Source organism: Talpa europaea (assembly GCF_964194135.1).
Source record: "Talpa europaea genome assembly, chromosome: 13".
Taxonomy (NCBI): Eukaryota; Metazoa; Chordata; class Mammalia; order Eulipotyphla; family Talpidae; genus Talpa; species Talpa europaea.
The window spans coordinates 78,824,430-78,848,340 of record NC_140080.1 but is presented as its reverse complement, the minus strand read 5'-3'; the positions used below and the strand labels follow the sequence as shown (position 1 = coordinate 78,848,340).

The 23,911-nt window shown below is 44.7% G+C and overlaps 1 protein-coding gene across 1 annotated transcript; it reads right to left on the bottom strand.

Moving 5' to 3' along the window:
• Positions 1–2,137: 2,137 nt before the first annotated feature.
• Positions 2,138–19,667, bottom strand: SLC14A1 (solute carrier family 14 member 1 (Kidd blood group); the record flags this gene model as incomplete). The annotated part of the gene is made up of 9 exons (XM_084252386.1): positions 2,138–2,311; positions 3,760–3,809; positions 8,053–8,187; positions 8,386–8,533; positions 11,189–11,381; positions 13,299–13,427; positions 15,767–15,956; positions 16,541–16,697; positions 19,500–19,667. The coding sequence occupies 9 exons, from the start codon at positions 19,665–19,667 to the stop codon at positions 2,138–2,140; spliced, it is 1,344 nt and encodes a 447-aa protein (XP_084108512.1).
• Between the last annotated feature and the right edge of the window lie 4,244 nt (positions 19,668–23,911).

Sequence of the window (23,911 nt, the reverse complement as noted above, 5' to 3'; positions counted from 1 at the left end):
ATGAGTATAATTTATTTGTCATCTTACATAGAAGTTTGTTGTACAGACACTAAGAAAGAATACAAATGCTTCCTAGGAAAACTAACAAAATACTTAATTTTATGATAATAGTAACAAAAACAGCTTGAGAAAATTAATGCCATTTACATTCGACAATGTACAATGCTTTATTTTTTTTTAAATTTTTTTAAATTATTTTTCAAAAAGATTTATTTATTTATACAAGCACTGGGTACAGTCAGAAGCGCGGGAGGGTGAGAGAATTCACCAGAGCCAGAGCCGGGAGCAGAGCTGGCAGAAGGACCGAAGGACACTGCTGAGGGGAGCAGCGGGCGGCAGGAGTGGTCTGCGCGCCATGTGGGACCCTCCTCCGGTGGCCGGGGAGCAGCCGGGAATCGAACCAGTGCTGCAGAGGCTGCGGGCAGTTTCGTAACCCAGCGCTCAACCGCTGCACCACCGGGGAGGCCCTGTACAATGCTTTAAATAATCCTATTTATAAAGCGGCGTGTGCACACAGGTGTGCAGTGCACACCCCAACACGCCACTCTGCTGTTGGACTGGGGCCACCTTGCAGTCTGCTCCACGCACCCATGGCCCAGATTTTCCACCCGGCTTATCTTTGGCTATGTCGCTTCTTTGCTTCCCCTGCAACTCTGCCTCACAAATTCCCTCACAAGGAAGATTTCAGTTCACACACTGAACCTTTGGTTTTTCCACAGGAATATACATGAATGAATCTATGAAAGTGGCAAATTGATGGTGTCCAAAAGCTTTGGACCCAGGGTTTTATAATGTGAGCAATGTTTCCTGAGAAAAGAAGTGAACTCTCCCTGAGATTTTTGTAGGTTTACTTTCCTTTTCCTGGTTATTCAGGCAGCAAACTGTATGTTTTGCACTGAGCACAGCAAACCCAAAGGGGGTAAAACCTTCAGGATTCTGCTGCTTCCCTTTCCTGATCCTCCAAAATACCAAACTGAGCAAACTGAAGAGGAAGGTGATGAGCATGATGACTTCTCCATCTCCTCCAACATGTTCTGTTATAGAATTTTTCTAGAATTGATCGTTTTTAAGTTAAAAAAAAATGGGAATCCTTTGCCTGTACTACTTCTGGTGATTCAAATACCATTGTTTCCTAAGTGAAACTAACATACATATATAGAAAAGAATTTTGTAAAGAAATTCAACAACTTCTAAATACCAGAAGCAATCTGGCTGTAAGTCTCAGTGTTTATAACATATAAGACAGCCACAGACGAATTGAAATTGTGGCTTTAAGGGGCCCTCAATGTAGATGGCTTGGTTCTTTGCATTCATGACATTTCCACAATCAACTTAGGGAATAAATAAAAATAGCCATGTGGAGCATTTTATAAAAATAATATCTAGGAACAGGTTAAACCGGAAACTTACCGAAAAACAAATCCATTCTCATAAGGAGAAAAAAATGACCACTCAAAATTTCTTTTGCTTATTTAAGAAAAGTGTCAATACAGAATAATCTTGACTGGTACAATCCCTTCTTCCTCCTGCAGCTCTGTCAGCCTGAACAAACCCAACCCTTTCCCAAAAGAGTGCCTGCCCGCAGCAGCAACCTCAACGCCCTTCTGCTAAGGACAGGGGCCAGCTCAGTGATCGGCCTCCACCGCATCAACCATCGCTGTAATGTATAACTGGCATTGATTTTAACAACCTAACTGCTTATCTGAGTGTTGTTGGTTGACTTTGATTTTGTGACCAGGAGTTCCATTCACTTAAGGCTTAGTTGGTGTGTAGGGCTTAATTTTTAATACTGTTAATGTCATCTAGCCCATCAAGCCACGATTATCAATAAATACAATAACTAGCTCTAGTCTCACTTCCCCTTTCTGTTGGGGCATATTAACTTCACACATATATTACAGCCGTAGTGCCAGCGCCCCAGTGGAGTTTACCATTCCATAACCAGAATGCCTCGCTGGACATGTAGCTCACATGTTCGAGGCTGAAAGAAAAATACAATTTGAGCATAAGAACAGATCACCAATGGGTTAGTATGAAAGTTGACATTAGTGAAAATGATGGTTGGCTGAGATCCTGCAGCCCACTGGCATGGAAGTCAGAGGTGCCTGGTGACCATGGCCATGGGTGGTGGCTGCTGTCACAATGGGCTTTCTACCATCCTTTTCTTGGCTTGCAGGTAGAAGATGCGGTTTTCTTCAGGGTAAGTGACTTTACTCAGAGGCATCCTGTAGATGTTGGGGTTTTTCGTGGTCATCAAGAGGAACAGTAGGGTGGCCAAGCAGAAGGGCCAGGTACAAGCTGGCAGTCCGAACTGGGGAAAGACACAAGCACACGCTTCTTGAGCTGATTCATACAAAGTGCTGCCCCTCACCCTTCAGCCCAGGGGCTGAGCTTAGTCCACAGAGATTAAGACTCCCAGCATTTGCGATTGAAACGTCATCATCCATTTTCTAGAGTTCTATCTCGGCCTCATCTTTCCCTCCCTCTCATACCTTCAGACTTTCCACACCAGATATGCCATGCTGACACTAGGCATACAGCTGACACTCAGCAAGGCACCAAGAGCTCCCGACCGCCCATCACGCCCACAAGGCCGCCTGTGATTAGTTCACCCTCCTAGACTAGATTTTGGACTCTACTTGCTTGGCTTCTTTTCTCTCTGGCTCCCACCAGACTCTAAGCTACTTGAGGGTAAGTTTTTTTGTGCTGTCCATGGCAACTCATGCAGTTCTGTACATACACCATATTCTTAGTTAGAGCTGGCTCTAGGCGTGGACCTCTGGAGGTGAAGGTACCCAAATCTCATGCACATCAGAATCATGTAAAGGAATTTAAAATGCAGATTCTCAAGCACCATAAAGGATCTAGTCTATCAGGAATGTCAAGGAACAGGAGTTAAGGATATGGATTTTTCAAAATCTTGCTAGCTGATTCTGGCTCATGGACTGATGTCTGAACTTTAGTTGGGATGCATAGGGCCCCCTCCCATCGTGCCTGTAATGGGGCTTTGTCTCTCCACCATAGATATTATATCTCCAGAAGGATCCTCCCATATAAGGTACCATTTTGGCCTGTTAGCAGCCATGGCACATCAACATGGGTTGCACTATCAGAAACTGGCCCTGCATCACCTGCAGTGGTGAATAAGGAAGACAGAAAAAAAGTTCAGGGCACTGGGAGGTGGGGATCCTAGAGCAGGTGATACTGGGTTCCTCATGGAGGGAGAAGGTGCAAGGGCAGTAGAGCGTTGAAAAGGAATAAGGAATGGCAGGTGCCACACAGTGATTTTGCCTGTAAAATATGAGACACAGATCTGAATAAGTTACAGATGACTGACCAGGTTTTAAAAAAAAATACTAAGGGCTGTAAAAAACTATTGACTTCATTTAAAAAAAATATTAGTCTTTAGCCAATTATCCTTTTTCCTTCTCTGTTCTGCTTTCTCAACTACTGTCTAGTCCTGATGTTCTGTTTATGTGAAAGATATTCTAGAGTCAACTTCTTGACCCTCAAGAGTATGAACATAACATATTATACAGCCTATGTTCTGCTTCTTTCAATCAAGTACTCTGATATTTTTAGCAAGCCTGGTGATTGGAGTTTGGACTAAAATTTGCTGTGATGCTGTAGGACCAGCAGTAGCAGTCATCATGGTCATGGATCCTGCTAGGGATACCCAGGTGGATTTCAGGATGATTTCCATATAATTGAAAACCGATCAGTCATGCAGCTGATGAAGCAAGACGAACGCATACTCACCACAGCCATCATGTGTGACAAACTGACTCCAAGGTACGCAGTGAACAGGGCTACAATAAAAAAAGGAGGAAAGAACAATGCTTAGTAGGTATACTTTTCATTATAGGAGAGACTGCTTTCTGCCTCTGGAATGGATGCTTCCATGTCATACCAGCTAGCCCAGCAGCCTGGTTACAAGTTTGAGTGTAGGGTTAGCAGGGACTGACGTGGAGGGAATAGGAATATTTCTGGCAGGACATAATGCTGTGCTTGCTACACAGTAAGTATTTAGTGGAGCTTGTTTTTCTCTGGTTGCTGTTTGGTTGCTGTTATTAATACTTAAGGCTTTCTGTGGCAGGTAAACTATCTTATTTAACCCAAGCATAGTTGAATTAAAATAAAACTTATGAACATTTCTACATGTGGGGTTCTCATATTACTGGTTAATACTCAGTTACATAGAGTCATGGTATACAAACATAAGGGAGTCAACTCAGGTTAGAAGAAACTGAATGCAAGTTTGGAATTTTTCTCCATGACATTTTACCAAATATCCCTAAAATCGGCATGCAGGTCAAAGAATTAATATTTTAATTTACTTTGAGAATGAACAACAAAAACAAAGATCTCAACTAGCAAATGATCTGTTTTGGTTGAAGAGGGGGCTCAGAGAAGCAGCCTAAAGGTGATGTTCATCTAATGGTGCTTGGCCACAGTGCTCACAACTAGACACACTCACCATGTAGTCTTCATGTCAAGTCACATCTGCTGCCTTGGGCGGGGGTGCGGCGGTTTGTAATGCTAAGGCCAGAGACCCAAAGTAGGGAAACCCTGTGCTTCTGATTTACTGTAGACTTATCAATATTTTGCCTTATCATCTGGCTATTTTTCTGTTGAGCAGTATACTTAACTTCCTGATAAACCATCCTGGTTTCAGATCCCAGCCTGCCATTCCATTTGCTCTACAACAAATCACTGAACTTGTTGGAATCCAGCTTCATCGCCCACAAAAAGGCAACTAGAAGACCTGCTTTACAAGGAGGGGAGGAATCTCACCTGAAGTCACATATTTCCACAGAGCTGCTGTGAACTCAGCACTGTCACCAGGGCAGTGAGACATGGCTCAAGTGGAAGGATGTGACAGCTGGCGTGGGGAGAGTGTCTCTGCTTGGATTTGGCAATTTCATTATTTTATTCATGCATTCAACAACCACTCACTGACCCTTGGCTCAATGCTGGGGACACTGTGTCCCTGTTTTCTTGTCAGCTCTTGTATAATGCCTCTCCTCAGCATACGAGACCTTCATGCCATTTCTCTCATTTTAAATCCTATTGCATTTCTGAACATGTTTGGCACTCACGTCTCTCACCGGTATGCTGTTAGAATCTCCAGTTCTGAGCCACTTCTCTCTCCAAAGCAGGAGTGTTCAGACGCTCTAGCAGTGCCAATTAAGACTTGTCAGACTAGGAAAGCCTCACAGTGGGAGCGGAATTCTCTACACCATGGTTTGCAGGTAAGGACCCTGATGGCATGCTGGAAGCCAAAGGGCGACTGGATTTCAGCTCTTCGTGAACAATATTCTCCTCTACCAACTGCCCTGTGCAAGTCCCACTGTGATAACCCAACCATGGAAAAGATAAATATGTTCACAGTTTGTACTGATAAAATAACAGGCATTCCCTGGCTATACAGAGTCTCTGGGTTAGAGGAAAGGCAGCCTTGCCACGTTCTAATCAAGTTTCCTAAGTCCTCTTCCAGATAAAACCATTTATCTGAACTAAAAGAGCAGTTTTGCAATAAATGTTATCTATTTACTTTGGCTGACAAATAAAAGTTGGTCTTTTGTTTGGTAGTATCAGGGTGATGTGGGCAAGCTGGAACTTGCCACTGATATTTTACATGCGAGATTACATTTTTACTTTATGAGAGGGGCTGGAAGTTTGGCTCAAAAATACATATTCTAAGATTAAAAAAGACTGACAGTGCCAGGGTGGATGAGACAGGCACGTGCACAGTTGGTGGCAGGGGTAGTTGGGAGAGCCTTTGCGGGGTACATTTGGCATTATTGAAAATGAACAAAGCTGGGATTTTGGCATCAGGGTCTGCACTCTTAAAATTCAGTCTGCTTACTGTGCTGTAAAGAAAACATTCTCCAAAGGGAGTTAGGCATGGTGGGTATAACTATCCCCCAACATGTCCATGTCTGAACCCCCAGAATCTGAACATGGCAAATGAGACTTTAAAGCTGTGACTAAGCTAAAGATCCGAGATGGGGGTTAGCCCGGATGTCTAAGTGGACCCAAGGTCATCACAGGATACTTGCGAGAAGGCAGCAAAAAAATTTTATCTAGGGAGAAGGGTGGAGGGTGTATTTTTACTTCCTGCTTTAGACGCCTCAGTATTAACTGAATTTGTTTTGTACGATAAACTTGTATTCCTTCTAATAACAAAGGAAATAATGAAGATATTTCTGCTTTGGGGAAACACGTCTGCAAACCTCTTTGATTTCATCCCTCCATGGTCTGTCAATACCTCATCAATGACTGTGGCTAAAACAGCTCCTGCTTGATCTTTAAGGATGTGATCAGGCCTGGACCAACCCCTTGCCCCCGCCACCAAATATAATTCTTCCTCTCAATTTTTAGGACTTATAGGAAAGCCACCTTTTCTAGGTGATGTTTCTGGGTGATTCTAACTGTAATGTCTCCCAGAGAATCTTATAGCTGTCTCCTTGTTCTGCTCCAGACTTCTGGGTGGTCTCCCAGGGTTATTCTCTCAGACTCCCCTGGACTAGGTCCCCTGTATGCAGGAACTGTGCATACGCCAAAGCTTCTATACCCCTAGCTCTTCCTCATAGTGTGCAGGTGATATCATGAGTAGTTAATGTATATTTAGTGAAACTATCAACACAAATATAAGGTATATACACCCCAAATAAAGGTTTAAAACCACAAGCAAATCTCAGAATAGATTCTAACCCAGCTGAGCTCAGGTGGCCACAATAACCTGTCCATCACCACCTCTTTTGCCCTAAGTTTATAAACACTGGAGAAGGAGCAAAAGGTCTTGACAGGGCTATTAGATAAAATAGCCGCATGACTACAGAAATCAAAATGATATGCAAATGCAACACCACTGCAACTTTTTTAAATTAACCATTCTACAGCATTGGAAAGCCATAATTAAATCAGGTCTTAGGAATCCTTCATTGATCCTGCAACCCACTGCCCGAGTCCATCCTGACAGTGGTCCCTCATCCTACAGTTCAGATACCTTGGATTGATTAATCTGGTGATAAGCTGACTCTAGGCAAATATTTCCATTATATTAGAAACAATATCTACACATTCCACCACCTCTTTGTCGCCTCCAGAGCCTGTCATTCCCATCACCCTAGCATTTTAACTTAAATACTTTCACTTGTATTGAATTAGGGATGCCAGAGGATGTGCGTGAATGAGCCTTCCCTTATAAAGGCCTGCAAAACCCATTAGCTTTTCAAATCCAAGTCACTTGAGGGCCTGACTGTTACTAAAGAGAAGCAGGAGCATGGTGGATGCAGCTCTGAGGTGGTTAGTAGATGTGGATTCTGGGTTTGCATTTACCCCTAATGCAAAGTAGGTACCTTGCATATCACTTTACTTCTCTGATCTCAGAACCCTAAGAGTAAAGTAAGAATGGAGTAGAGATCTAAAGAATCCCTTCTAGCTCTGACACAGGAGACCGGGGTCAGAACGGATTACTACGGGAGTTTTTAAAAACGGTGGTCCCCAGAGCAACTGCATCAGCACCATTTGGCCCTTGTTAGAAATGCAAACAAGTCCCCCTCCTCCAATGAGGAAGGTGGGGGCCCAGCAATCTCTCTAACAAGCCTGCCAGGTGATTCTGATGCACACCCATGGTTGATCACAGTGAATTAACTGAATTCATGTGATTCTCAGCGGGCCACATGTAGTACTGCATGATCCACCAGGGGAAATGACTGTATTTAGCTATTTCCTTTGAGTTTCTTAGGTCAAACAATTTGTATAAAGATCACAGGTTAAGTTTCTATCCCCCAAATATACACACATATTGTAAATTGGTTAATATGACTCAACAGTCTCTCCTTTCTTCACAATAACCAATGATGCAGGCAGAGCAGTCTTGAATCCTCCCAGAGGGGATGCCACTTGCCCTAGTCACAGTCTTAGTTAGCAGAGGCCCAAACTAGGACCCCAACTCTAGTTTCTGATGAAGTCCCTGATTTTAATCCCACACTCACAAACAAGCTCTCTCTTCCTCCTCCCATCCACAGATGCACAGACACTCACCGCAGGTCAGAGCCAGGAGGTGGGTTTGCCAGGTGAGTGCCATGAACATTCCTCCAATTGCAATGCAGGCCAGAGAGCTGTTGAAGCCCCAGAGTCCGAAGTAGATGTTCTCAAATGGGGATGAGAGACTCAGTCCTATTAGGCAAGGCAGGAGGGGTCAGAGCTAGGGCCAAGGGCAGGATGATCCTGGGGTTTGAGGGGGAGGGGCGGTGGGAGGAGCTTAGGAGAACTTGGAAGTAGAGACCTCAAGAAAGGACTGAGATTCGGACCTGCCTGGGACGATGCAGGGGGGCGGAGGAGGGGCTCTGGGTTTGGTACTGGTGCCTGGCCTACCTGCCGCTATCCCCAGCAGCGCTCCGATGGCGGCATGCAGGCACATGAGCGGGGAGGAGAGCAGAATGGCGCACAGGAAAATGCCCCCTGTCCACGGATTGTCACAGCCATATATCTGACCAACGCCCACAGGCAGGGATTTCAACAACTGCAAAAACGATTTAGAAAATGAGGTCATATAAACAACAACAGAAACCCATAGGACACCCACAAACACATGCAGATTCAGAGACTCTTATCTTTCAAGAACAGTGTCACTAATTTAAAAAACACATCCTCTCACTACAGAAACACCCCAGTCATTCTGTTTTACTCGGGGAGACACACTGGCCCTTCCCTGGTGCATACTTTCTCAAGCTACCCCCTTCACTCACTGACCTAAGGCTTGGCTGACACTTGGCTTTGGTGGCTGATAAACTCCCAGCGTGAGATCCCTGTCCCTCACTGTGAGGACGGCAGGGACCAGCACTCACACTTCGATTGCTTTCATCTGTCCATCAGTGCCGAGGCCAATATATCAATGCATCTTTATGGTCAAAAGAAGCTTTATTCCTCCCTCTCAATTTGGTAGTCAAGCTAAGGCCAGAGACACAAAGTTGGCTTATCCACAATTCAGAAGCAACTGTTGACAAGTTCATGAATCAGGACCATATCTCCACTTGTTAACAAAAATATGCATTAAAGCCCAGATATCCTTAGCTTATTCCAGTTATCAATTACTGTCCTTAAAATAGAAAAATACACATGAATATCACAATTCTACTTTCTGGTTGGGGCCTGAATTCAGCTATTGTGTTCACAGAATGGCAGTTCTCAGGAAGTTCAGGGCTTAACTCAAGTTTGACTCATCCAAAAATAAGATATTTCAGATAGGTATTATTTGGTATGTTATTTTGGGGGTATGGGAACACTATTACCTTTCATTTCTCTAGAAAATTTTCTGCGCATTCCCAGATCCCCAAAGTAATCTGTTACATCATACCAAATAGAAACTTTCTACTTTTGGGTAGTGGGGGAAACCTAAAATTCTTTATAACGATACTTCTGATAGCATCAGGGTAGGCATCATTATCCAAGTTAGTTCCCTTCTGACCAAGGCTATTTATTGAAAAATGCCTTCTCCACTTCTCCATAGTGCTCCCTCCAATCTCTCTAGCTCATATATGTATTATTTGTCCAGGAACTTTGGGAGGTAGTGAGCCTGGTAAAAGGGCCCAGGTTTGGCACAAGGAAATGTTTCCTTCCTTCTTACAATAAGCTGATCTAACATTGGCTTCCAAAGGCAGTAGGGTACTGCTCGGCACAGTCAGGGTCCCCAGATGGGCCCTAAATTCTTCCAGTCCATACAGATCTTCGTATCTACACAAGATCATGTCCTGTTTCAGCTAGACCTGGGAACTAGACCAGGGACAGCCAAAGACTATTTAGGCTATTATTTCAAAACTGAACAGCAGAACTATCTCTGTTATAGCCCAAAGAGGGGATTGGGCAAGATGGGATATAAGTTGCTTATGAGGGGGTGAAGGTTGATAGTGAGGAGGACAAGAGACACCCCACCTTCCCAGATCAGCATTGTCCAATAGAACTTTCCATTATGATGGAATATCCTGTGTTGTCCAATACAGCAGACACTAGTCACATGTTATTGAGCATCTGAAATGGGATTAATGAAGCTAATGACCTGAATTATAAATTTTATTTGATTTTAATTTTCATTTAAATTAAAATAGGACAGATGGGGCTAACATCTATTGTAGCAGACTGCAGTTTTAGACAGATCAATTAATACTATTTTATAGTATCATTTTTCATGGGTAGGTCTAATAAGCATTTGATTTTTTCTTCTGAGTGATTTCCAAATACTCCCATTCATTTTCTGGGTAAGAGACTAAGTAGAGGGCTACTTGAGTTTTCCACATATATTTTGATCATTTGGCAAAGACCACCCCCCAAAAAGTTCCATGACTGGAAGACTGTCTTTTTGCACACTAGGAAAATAAACTTTCTTTGGTTTTCCTCTGATTTCAAGTGTTTTCTTGTTTTTAATAACAAAAATTCCTTAAGGAAACCTATTAAATAAATACTAATAGGAAGAACTGGAATTTTATTTGGGTTAACCAGGTTTAAAAAAATATTGTGCTCTTTCTATGCACATGTGTAAAGAGATACATGGTATATATCATATGTTAATGGTTCTTAAACTTTGGCCACATCACAATTCTTTGGGGAGTTTGTTAATATAGGGCTCCAGGCCCCACTTTCAGAGAATATGATTAGAGTGTCTGAGATGGAGCTTGTATTGGTATTTAAAAAGCAGTGATTCTGATGTTTAGCAAAACTTGAGAACCCTGAGCTACTGTACACATTTTATGAGATAGACCCCAAGAAAATGCAAATGAGAAAGGTTCTATAGTAGGATCTAACCGGAAGCAGGCAGTTCTTAGATCTGAAGGAGGCAAATCAGAGGAGACTTAACTCAGGCCGCAAGCCCCTGCCTTGAGGGCTGGCCCGCAGCACACCCACCCAAACAGGTCTGAGTTTGCAGTGTCTGACTTGCAGAGATACACTCTGGAGTCAGCATGAAAGATCTGAAGCAGAGGGGCGAACAGGTAACTTTGACCAAATAGTAGTTTTTAAAAATCCCTTCGATCCCAAGGCCTTGGAGCAGAAGAAATGCTTTAGACGGCAAGATGCAGGCAGCCAAGCCAGCCTGGCACGGAGTCCCTATCGGGCTCTAATGCCCGTGACCACTTGAGCAGGGGGTGTCTTTCAGAGCAGGGGGTGAGGAAACAGTGCGTCTTACCTTCAAGGCACTCAGGTCAGACCAGGTGACGTTGGGGACTGAGGTTACAGGTGTGAACAATTTGGTTGGGAAGAATGGATTGTAATGTCCTGTGGCCAAAAGGTACATCGACAACGCCATGTTGAAGGGCAGTGTGAAGACAGGGAGGTCCCACTTGCAGAACACGGAGCTCAACGCACTTGAGAAAATTGGGCTTGAAACAATAACCACAGATGAACATGCAGGTGACAAGCCAGGGTGACAAAATGAATCTCTGTACTCTGGAGGGGCTTTGTTTCATGAGCAAGTGTTACACTGCAAACTTACACACACACCACACACACACCACACACACACACGCATGAACACAACCAACCCATATCCTGGGGCAAATCCTGTCAGAGAATAATTCTTCTATTTAGTAAAAAGTCAACTCTTAGTTTATTTGGCTTTTGAAAAATCACACTCAGGGGTTGCTCACATGAGTTGTAAAGATACTTCTGAAGCATTTCTGACATGTGAAATGCAACACCAAATACATATTAGCACTCCTGTCTAACCTATGTGCTCGATGCCCCTCTCTCCCCAGCCGAAGCAACCACCACCTTAAAATTATATATCCGTTCTGCCAATATATTTATTTTTGAAAAAAAAAGAGAAACAATTGTCTAAAGAGGATACAAGTGGTGTGGGCCTGAGGAGAAAAATTTTAAACTCAGAGGGGCTGAGAGGTCAGTCCTTGAGCAGTTGTCCAACGGTGTGACCGTGGGCCAGTCACACTTCTGTTTCTTTGTCTGTGAACTCGGGGTTTGGGTTAGATGGCCTCAGGGCCCCTCCTGAGCTCACTTGATGACCCCATCAAGGAGGTATCACTTTAAGGTCAGATTCCCTGAGGTGAATGGGGAGTCCCTGCAGGCCATGCTTCCTGCCCAGGAGCCTGGTCTAGCTTGTGGGAAGCTCCCACCTGAGCAGATGGGCTTTGCAGGCAGGGAGGTCTCCTCCACACACCTGATGTGCACCCAGCCCTCCTGCAGACACTGTCCACAGCAGACTCTGCTTCTCGTCTGCATGGCTCTTAATATTTTAACTCTGAACACTCTATAGTGAGGAGGAAATAGTTGCCTCCAAAGAAAGACTTCAGGCAATATCAGCATAGAGACTGGTTTCAAGGACTTAGGTTAAAAAAAAAAAAAAGTTATTGAATTCAGTTAAGTCTCTTTTTGAAGGGAAGGGCAAGTGGGGTAAGGGTTCATAAAGGCACAGTGGTTCTCAAAGTGGGGGTCCTGGGTCAGCCCCATCAGCAGCACCCAGGACCTTGTTAGAAAAGCACACCCCGGGGCCTCCCTGGTGGCACAAGGGGTTAAGTAGCAGCACTATGAAGCAGTCCGCAGCCACTGCAGCGCGAGTTCAATCCCTGGCCAAGGAGATGACCCACATGGTGCAGCAGACCTCTTCTGTCTCGCCCGCTGCTCCCCTCAGCAGTGTGTCTCGTGAGTCTGCCTGTTCTGTTCCCAGCTCTGTCTCTGATGAATCCTCTCACCACCCCCACCTGCCACACCTCTGGCCTGTTCCCCAGTTCTTATTTGCACAAATAAATAAATCTTTAAAAAATAAAAAAAAGAAAAGCACACTCCAGGCCTCACTCCCAGATGGACTGAGTCAGCAACCCTGGCCAGGGGAGCAGCAGGTCCTGCAGTCCTTCCAGACAGTTCCACATTCGGGGACCACTGATGCAGGCATGGCAGTCCACTTTGGTTGAGCTTGAGAACGCTTGCGGAGCCCTGAAAACTAACACCCACAGCAACATCCCAGACCAATGACATCAACTGGGGTGGGGGGCGTGTATGAGGCATGTGTGGAGGACCAAATGCATCGAGTGTCTTAATGCTATTCCAACAGGCAAAATCTGAAAGCTAAAATTTTTAAAAATTGTGGAGAAATACATAAAAAATTTTAACCATTATAAGGTGTGGTTTAGTGGCTGTGAGCCCCTTCTCATGCAGAACCATCACCTCTATGCATTCACAGAACATTTTTCATCTTGTAAAACCAAAACTTGTAACAGTAACTCCCTAGCTGCCCTCCCCAACCATTGTTGTAAAATGCATTTTGAAAACCAGCTGCAACTTACCAAGTCATGGACATAAGACATACAGGGAACAGCAGCCACCAGAAATAGTTCCCCTTGTTGGAAAAGACGGCGATGAGGATCCCCACCAGCGTGGCGTTGTAGCCGTGGAGGCCCGCGGCGATGGCTGACCTGTGGGTGAGGGGCACAGGTCAGGGGCCCTTGTGGGCTTGCGCGTAAATGACACTTGGAGCTCCCACATCAGACTCCCATTAGGCAAGAAGATTCTATTCAGACATTTCTTTTAAACCTTAGAGCTGTAGCACACCAACACTTATAAACATGAAAAAATACAAGAGATGAAAATACAAATGTGCATAAAAAGCGACCTCCTACACAGCGTCGTAGCTAAAGATGGAATTCTAGCATCTAGGAGAGGAAGGGGAACTAGCAAGGCAACCTGTTCTGCTTCCTTTTAGCTTTTCCTTTGCAAAGTTTTTCTTTCTTTTAAATCATTAAAGGCTGCTGACTTGAATAGAGCTTTTAGATGAAGCTGTTTCCTAAGTCTGATTTTCTTGGTGCAAGATGTAAGATTCTTGAAGAGGAAATTCACTTTTAAGTGTCTTTGAACTTATAAACATTAAGGGCTCAAGTTAGCATACATCTGTCTGTGCTTCCATTTTGCTGTCTTCAAATACACATTTCCAAGTTGTTGCAGAGAAAAACAATTATTTTTCTTTTCTTTGGCAAAGTACTCTAATTATATGAGTATTATGCACCTAATTTTCCTTTGGGTCTCTTTTTGCTTCTCAGCATTTAACTTCCCTTCTAAAAGTTGTCTTATGGGTACATTTCTTTTTCTGGCCAATGGGTTTCCATTTCACAATTGGGAACTAGAAGCCCCAGGATGAGAGAAGGAACACTTTCCACAGAGTAAACCCCAAGGCTGACAAGTCAGGCCTCCAGGGTTCTGAGCACCGTGAAGGGCCAAAGGCTGACAAGTCAGGCCTCCAGGGTTCTGAGCACCATGAAGGGCCCAGCACCCAAGGCTGAAGTCGGCGGGGGAGGAGGTGGGCCCACATGAAGATGGTGAAGTGGCTGAGTGGGGACCACGCAGGACTGGAGGAGGAGGTAGGCCATGCCGCAGGGTGGGACTGGATGGCGTGAGAGCCTCTAATTGGCTTCTGACTGGAGTGGGAGGCACCAGTGCCACAGCAAGATGATGTCACTTCCATTTATCTGGGCGAGAGCAGAGAGGTGGGACTCCTGTTCAAAAGCCCTTTGTCTCCCTAAAATAATCCTTCAGATGTGTGGGGGGTGGGGCAATGTGTGTTGGTTTAGCCCAGGAAGTAATAATGCCCTCCAGAAATTGGCTCTGATGACACTGGAGTGCTTTGCAAAGATTTACCCTCTCAACCTGGGGAGTTAATCCTTGAATTTGATCAACAGGAAATGAACGACTGACCATGTCCGCAAGTGGTGGGGTGCCCTAATGGCAGCCACAGGACAATGTGTCTTCACCTCAAGCAGAGGATTGTTGTCTTAATGGGGTCCCCTTTAGGATCAAGGAAAGAAGAGGTTTGGAAATAAACACGGGTAACTATGGCCTCTCTTCTAAATAATACCTGATAAGGAAAATGGGTCAATAATTAGAGTGAAGCAATGAAGGAGGATTTGAGACAGCACAATTCTGGACCCACCTTCTAACTGGAAAGCTCATTTCTTAACATGCATCGGGTTAGGGTTTAATCTAAGATCCAAAGTCACCCTCTACAGAGAATACCAGGTGCCTCGGACATGATGGGAAGTAGAGCATTGGCTGACTCTCCTGAGAACCTCCTCGGGGCAATTTACAGAAAAGCTGAGAGAATTTAATCATGCAATGGCCATCACTGGGGATTAGGCATCGATCCTGGACACCTTGGACGGCAGCCTCTGAAGGAACTGGTTTGTCAGGAGCCACATCTACCCCACTGGTGGGAACAAGATCATCATTTCTTCCATGACAGATCAACTCATAGAGCAGTTGTTACTTGAACAAGACACAAATACATCTGAAGTCAGAATGTGCTCACTTGGAGTTTTTCTCTCTAAAAGCTGAGCTCCTCTATAATGAATGAATTCGCTAAGTGTGTCAACAAGATTTAATGAAGGTGTTTAAACCATGAAGACTTTCATGAATTCATGTGCATTACTGCTCAAACAAAAGGCTGATGATAAATAATTAATCAACCATTAAAGAAGACCCCTTTAGTCCCTCTCCTGGGAACTGCATGTAGCTAAGTTCTGGATACCATGTGCCTCCATGAGATTCTGTGTCTGTCTCCCTGGTCACTTATTCAAGTTCCATGAATAAGCAGCCATAAACGATGTCTCTGTCTTCTGACTAAAAAGCAAACATAAAGAGTGCTATGGAATAAAGGTAGCTTCTCCTAGGCATGGGAGGAAGGCTTCATCGCTGCTGCCCAAGTGCTGGATGGGGCCTTGTGTTCTCGGAAGCAAGTCGAGCCCGTGTGGATGGCCATGCTTACCTGTCCTGACTGAGCAGGAGGGCTGTCAGGGTGGAGACCACTGTTCCCACAAAGCCATTGAGAGCCCACCAGGGGTTCTGTACCAGGAGTCCCACCAGAATCACGATTCCGCTGATGGGGTTGTTGACAAATGCCACTTGCGAGATGCCCCGAAGAACCCAGTCCATGAACTGGAGCACCTGGGGTTTGTCTGGAAGACATGAGATGGGCAGGGCTAGGAAGTGGCAAGGCGATGGTGCTCCTTCCCCAGCCCAGGGCCCACCCGAGGAAACACATCAAAACCCTCTCTGATAAAGGTAAGATTAGTCTTTGATGTTCCTTGAAGCTTTTTTTTCTTTGAACGCTTTGCCTTTTAGTGGCACCCAGTTTCCTGAAAGTATCCACTTAGGTTATGCTGTCCCTTCTAGAATGTCAGTTTCAGAAAGCATCTAACACACGTATTTACCATGCCCAGAGCTACAGACTTGAAGCCAGAGGAATGAATTACTCCTAGCAGTAAAATTTCAGTTTTTAAGAACTAGCTGAACTGAGAACGGAGACAGAACGAAGTGCCTTCCTGTAATGTGCGCAGGGTCTTTGGCTCTGACCACTATCTCCATTTTAAAAAAAACTGAAGAGGACTGCACATTAGAAAATGAAAAGTTAAAAAAATGGAGAAGAGAGGGATCCATAAAAGGCAGGGGGACAAAACTAAAGATATGAGTAAAAGACGCAGGTAGCCATTTCCCCCAAAAGCTACTTCTCCCATCTCGCCAAAGGTGGAAGCATAAATACCTTTAAGCCAGTTGGAAAATTCTCTCATATCACCAGTGACATAGCCAAGCACCTTGGGGAGGCACCTTCTCCCTTGCCATGGTGAAACCTGGTTTTCTTCTGGGTCCATTTTAACCCTGGTGGGGCTGTCCTCCATGGCTGTCTCCCCCTCTGGCTCCTTGGGGAAAGAACAGAGTTTATAAACACCCTCACGCAGGACACGTCAGTCCAGCACTGGCCTGGTCACAATAGCCACAGAGGATACGTTCGAAGGCACCTTCTGGACCATGACATTCCATGGGACTCGGAAGGCACCGTTTTCCTCCTAAAAGATCAATGTTACCCAAACCCAAATCCCATATTATTTTTGTCATCACTGTCTTTAATGCTATCATGAGAAGAATCTGGTCTTTAATTTCATAAAGTGTATTTGCTAGCATTTATCAGGCATCTACATGCATTTATGATAAATGCATCAACATTAATGATAAATGCATCAACAAGCATATATTGGGCATCTACATGTTGTACATAAAGAGTTCAGACAATAATATTGACAGAACTAAGGTCAAGGGCTTACGCTTCATGCTGTGGACAAAAGATGCCCAGGTCAGTCAGGAAAAGCCCCCATCACTAATGCCGAACAATCAGAGACTGAGACAAGCAGCTTTTAAAATTAAATTTTTGTTTCACAAAAAAGGTCTTATATTTGAAGTTTTGAAAGGGAAGAAAATTAAGGTTTTTTTGTGTCAACAGCCTAAGAATGTCCTCACACACGTTCTCTAAGCCAAAGGTTGCTTGAATATGTCTCTGCATCAGGCAACTGCCTCAGACAGTATTTTTGGAATTTGTTATTTGAATGTTTAAAAACAGGCAAAGGTACAGAAACTAGGTTATGAACGATATCACCTCCTTTTGTGTTCACTACAAGACCATTCAATTCTCATGATAAGTGTGAAATAGGAAAGTACTCACATCACCAGGGTATGTTACCCTTTAGACAAAAATGGAAGTTTCACCTTGTGGATACAAAAGAATACAGTGTAGGAATCCCAGTGTCGGGTGAAGGATAATGACCAAACCACCAAACCACCACGTGTTGCAAGAATAGCCAAGTGCACAGCCAGGTAAGTGTGAAGTGGGGAGCCCCAAAACCATCAGACTCCGAGGGCAGACCTGTGGAATGGTGAAGCTGCAGGCAGATAAGATGTGACCAAGGATATACCCAAGCCCACACAGACAACCAGCTCCTCCCCTAGACCAGGCTGTGAACAAGGAATTCTCTCTGCTATTTTTGGTGCCACCATTGGTTTGTTTACCATAGCCAACAAATAATTATTAATATATAACAAAGTTGTATATTTTGGTCCCTAATACTAACCAAATTTTGCTTTCTATTAATCCCAGAGCAGAAAATCAATGTGGGTAACTGATGTTTGATTAATGATTATACTACAATTGTATTATTTCACTGCCCATTATCCATCCTGTTTTCAAATAATGGTGAACCATTAATCTTTACACAAAGCAGAAGCCATTCATGCAGGATATTCTGGACAAACCGCATTTAGTTTTGGCAAAAATAATGTTACATAATCAGCATTTGTGTGACTTCTAATGAAACTTTTAAGAAATTCTTAAATTGAAAGCTGCTGGAGGTCAGGAACCAAAACTTGGCTCAGCTGACCCCATAGCTAAACATATAAAACTATTTGTATTATTAAGCAATTATAAAAACAATCGGTAATTATTTCACAATCGGCATAAGTGATGGCTATAATTTATTTTCAGGCTATAATTATTCAGGCTATAATTTATTTCCCCAGGTATTTCCCTCTTTAACCCTCGTAACTGAAAATATTTGAAAAACCCCTCCTTCAGCTTTTCAAAGTCATATCAACAAATGAAAGGCATCTCAGCCAGGCAATGACCAGGAGCTCAGGTACACCTGCCCCGAATTTCTCTAAGTGAGCAGATCAGGTCCGCCGAGGCAGCACTGAATGAAAACATTAAAAGGCACTTCTAGCACTTACAGAAGCAATTAGGTATATGAGTTTCCCCAGGGAGCAAAGCTCATGTGCGCCAAGTCTCTAGCACTGATTTATTTTTGAGGGTTTTGATATCGTCGCCTAAGAGATTTGGGAGATACAGATATAAAACTTGATAATATAACTGGCCTGACATGATAGAGAACCTGAATGACCTGAGTTCCCTGCCAACGCACCCTAAGTTAAATAAAGACTGAACTATTTTTGTCAGAATCCACCCATCAACATGTAGAAGGCTTAGTGCCTTTTGTCACTTCAATATCCACATATTGATTGGGATGGATTGTGGGGCTATCATGTCCTAGAGAGAGGTCTTCTTATGGATTGGGCAGATAGATGGCTGCTGCAGCTGCTGCTGCACCCCAGGAATCATTTATCCTGAATAGCTGAGCCCTTCAAGAGCCTCCAGGAGCCCTGGCTGCTTGCTGGAGAGCTCACCCAGGAGAACTAATGAGGAGGAGCCTGTGACTTAAAATTGCAGTTCACCCTAGAATTTTATCACCTTTAGGTGATTTGCATCTCTTTAGGGAATTTTAAGAACATGCACATCCTACTTGGGAGTACAGTGCAGGACTATGGAACAGGCACCACATACTGATGCTCAAACTTCTCAGACTCCGCTAGGTAGGTCATTAAATTTCAACCAAAAACAAAGGACAATAAAAGGAAAAAACTCTAATGCAATAGAAGCAGGATAAATGTAAATCCCAGACTACTTTTTTCTAGCTTTTCTGGGTTGTCCGCAGCTGCAATTGTGATCCTGTGTGAAGCAAGAGTGCCTGTGATTTTCTGGAGCAAGCCCCCTGTGCAGCCCACAGCTCCACCGCTCAGCAGAACTTGAACCTCCTCCCAGGCTCTGTTCACAAGACACAGCAGAGCTTGGAGCACAAGCCCGGGATCCCAGAGACAGAGGAGGCATGGAAGAAGCATACCTGATCTGGAGGCCCATGGCTCAGGGCCACGTTTAGCCAGGAGAAGCCTCTGAATGCTCCCTTACCAGGTTTATTTCCAAAAGGATGTGTCCAAAGAGGACCATGAGGGGCATCACCAGCACCGCCAATCAAAGACCGGCCATTCATTCTTCCTTTCTCTCCATACATGACAAAGGGCAAAAATACATGAATCAGCAGGACCCTCTCCCTGGCTCTCAGGAGCACAGGAGAAGCAAGAAGGCTGGGGAGGAGGAGGCTGGAGTGAGCTCAGTGGGTACCTGGGACGAGGAGCTGTCACCCCAGACAGAAACCACTAAGAGGAGGCGACTTCTCCATCAGCTAAGAGAGACAATTAGCTGGTTACAGAAAATGAACATTTAATTTTGCTTGAAACAAAACCAAAAAATGGTGGCGAACTCTCCTGAATAGAGACCCAGCACACAGATTTTGTTCGCTGTTTTCTAGCAGGGGGCGGGCGGTTCTGAAGCCAGAGGGAGGGTGGGCTTCTGGCTCCGCAGTGCTCAAGGCAAATTGCTAACAACTCCACAAAGAATTCCCCTCAGCCTTGTTCTTCACACCTGTGAGGGAGGGCCCCGGTGTGGGCTGTTTTCTGCCTAAGATGCTAGTAAGTTAGACTTCTAAAGCAGGCAAAGACCACAAGAGACAGTTAAATGGTAGGTTTTTTGTGTATATTAATAAATCCTTAAATATTGGACATCACTTTGGGTGTTCTTAGTTGTATTCAAGCATGGCAGCTTTTTCCAAGTTTTCTTTTTCTTACTTTAAAACTTCCACTGATTCCAAGAATATCATTCTTCTTTCAGAATTTTCAGAAAAGTTATCTTGGGCAATTTTTCCTCCCTCACCCTTTTATTTCATTTTTATTTTCGTCTACTGGCTTACTTGGAAACCTGAAAACTTACTCTACTGGGGTGACTCAGAAAAATCCAAAGTTGTGGAAAATATGATTGCCGTGTCTTAGAGACAAATTGTTGGCATGTGTGGTTTATCCATGGTTAACTACTGACCAGTTAAGTGCCAAGCTGACATGTCTTTGGGTGGCGCTAAATATATTTCTGTTTGATAAAGAAAAACATTAAGAAACCCACGGTGAGATAGGACTCATCTAATACAAGTTATAAAAAAATATAAGAAAGATAAAAGGAAGAAGTGGGGACTATGACATTCCGTCAGAGCAGATGTCTACCCTTCTGCCCCCTCACGCTCCTGCCTTACCCCCAGTCACACACATCTTGAAATTGACATCCTTGAGCGCAACATAAACATATCTTAGAACCAAGAGTTGGAAACATTTGAGAACTAGGTGGGGTTTTCGAGACCACATAATTCAGGCCTTCATTTTATAGAAGAGAAAACCGAGGTTCACAGCGGAGACCATCCAAGATCACTCAGCAGAGTCAGCTGATGGAACAGGTGAGGCCTGTGGTTCCTGGTCTCCCAGCGTGAAGCCAAGTAACTTATTGCCACTCAGGAGTCTATTCAAGTCAACAGACAATGAGGAGCAACTTCCAAAAGCCAGGTCTCCAAGGGCACTAGGGACCAGTAATACAGTGGACTGTCTTTCGGCCACCTTGAAATAACCTTGGGCTGGGGAGTGATCACACAGGCCATGCCCAGTTTCACCCCTGCCCTTGCAGCAGCAGTGACTCTTACTCCAATGAGCCTCACTCTCCTGTCTCACTGACCTATCCACAACAAAGCCTGGGGTGGGCTGAAGTGAACACCCCAAGAAAATTCTGGAAGCTGTACCCAAGGAGCTTTGATAACCAGGTCACTAGTAAAACGGAACAGCACTCATCATCCCAATACGAGGCAATATCAAGATTTCAATTCAACCAAACATTTCCCATTTAAGTATAGGAACTAAAGCATACTATTGCCAGCATATGTTAGGCATTTGCACATTTGGAAAGACCTGAAAGTCTCCAATTTTCTGTCTCAACTATCACTTTCAAAAATACAGTTTTAGCTCTAGACAAGAAATCATTTAAACATTCATGCTCTTATCATAATAAAGAGACTTTCAGCATTAACGTTCATTTGGTACTTACAATGATCTATTCAGGCAGTTTTTGATTTAAGTAGTAGGAAGGGCTCAGTTTTCTTTAAAGCTGTAATCAGAAACAAAGAAAATGCTGTCAGCTCTTCCTGTCTCCTGAATTAAACACTTCTTTCTTCGGAACACACCGCTCCTAGGAGCCTTGGGGTCTGAATTCCACACTGCAAGTGCAGTTGCAAAGAAGTTGCCGAAACGGTGGCTTCCTTGTGACCGTCAGCGCTCCCCTCCCTTGGGCGTGACAGCACACGCAGAAAGGGCCATAATTCTTCACTGGAAGGGCCTTGCCCAGTGCCCCACTCTTTTTTGAGTCATACTGAAAAGTCTCCAACTTTGCTTATTTCAAGCACACAGCCCGAAACTCCTACAGTGTGGATGAACTCAGACTCACTTCGCCGCATCAGGCGGCCACCTTGCCGAAACCTGCGCCCATGTGGTGCCCAGGTGCAGCTTCCCCTGCCCGGGCACCCTGAACACAGACATTGTTCTCAAGTTCCAGGACGCAGCCCGTGGCTTCCCAAGGGCTTAGAAATAACTTTCCCATCTACCAGAATCCTGACCTGGCTGCTGCTACTCAGTTCCCACCATCTGAAATGTATTTCCTCATAATAAAAAAAAAAAAAGGAAAAAGCAAAAACAGAAAAATGAGAAAGGACTAAGCAGACAGAATGAACAGCGGAAATGAATAAAAATGAGCAGGGTACTCACACTCCAGCTGGCTTCCCGGTGGCAGAAGGCACTGGCTGATAAAGCCCCGGCGGCTCTAGTGAAAGGGAGGGTGCCGGGGAGATAGTGCGGGCAGGGAGGCACCGACCAGCTTTATACTCAGAACCCCACTCTGCATGTCCCTGCTCTTGGCTTTCTCCTCCCACTTGTCACCAGTGCCAAAGCATTGCTGGGGAACTGGTCCCCTGTCCTGTACCTGATGTCTCTCTCTCTCTCTCTCTCTCTCTCTCTCTCTCTCTCTCTCTCTCTCTCTCTCTCTGTGTGTGTGTGTGTGTGTGTGTGTGTGTTCTTGATACCAGGCCAACAACTTTCCACAGTTCCGCAGAGTTCTGAAGGCTTTGCCCAGGGATAACCCCACGCAAGTTCATCTTCTTCTCCAGGCTGTTTCCTCCAGCTCCTGCTCTCACCCTCTAATATTCTGGGGGAAGGTTTGTAACTAAAAAGTATCAAGAGATAACCAGCAGCAACTTTGGGCAAAAAAAAAAAAAAAAAAAGTATCAAGAGAGTCACTCTTTAAAACCAGAGGGCGAGGTTGCTACACAGTGGACTCCGGACCGCAGCGCCTGCTCCCAGTGTGGAATTGTCTCTGAGATTCGACCTTCTGCACAGGTGCTGGGAATCCGAAAGCCCCGAGGGGCGTGGTGTGAAGGTGGGAGGACCAGGAGGATACAATTTGTGGAAACTAACCTGCCCTTTTCCCTAGTGAGGGGGAGATCAAAAAGGAGAAATGTTTCCCTGGAACGTCCCTCTTCCAGGTGAGACGCCCAGGACAGTCGGGAGTCTGTCTTTTGCTGCCCTTTGCAAGTCAGGAGGCAAACCCTCCTGAGCAGAGGAATCCAAAAATTCAGGGGGTAAACCCCACCCCTCCCCTTTTTTCTCAAACCACAATTCTGTGGCTCGTTCTGCTATGGCAGAACTCTGACTCGGGCACTTTATGAGCACCGGGATTAAACAAACAAGCCCTGGGTCTTCCCTCCTCCGCGTCTGCAGCTTGCGAGCCCACAGGAGCCCTGGCCGCCTCGAGCTCAGCCGGCAACTCTCTGGCTCCACCCTCTGGACACCTGCCAAACCACAGGGTTCCCTGCCCTCTGGGGACCCTCCCTCCAAGCACCCCTCTGTGTGTGTCTGGGGGGGAGGCAGGGGTCCACTTTCATCGTTAGAATTTTGAGGTTCAGGCAAATTTCCCTCCAATTTATTTTTTCCTGTTAAAGAGAAAATAACCTCTGAGGGTTACCCTGAAGGAGAAAAGTGAATCGCAACAGTCGGTGGGCCTGGTGTAGGGATGGGAGGAATAGGCTAGTGTTTGCGAGAGCTGCTTATGTACATGTGCCACCATCCTGTGCAGCGGTAATCATGGTGGTGTGAAGGACTGTGCAAGTGGCTGAGGATTTACTCCACACGCTGGGCACCGTGCTAATTTTTTTTCATACACTTTAGTCATTTAAGCATCAATCACAATCCCAAGAGGCAAATCCCATTATTCCTGTTTTGAAGATGAGGAGATGGAGGCTTACATTGTTTTAAGTGACTGGTCCAAGCCCTCACATCGCAGTTTATACTTTGATGTACTCTAGCACCGTCCAATATTCCAGCTTCTGTCTAATGGTTG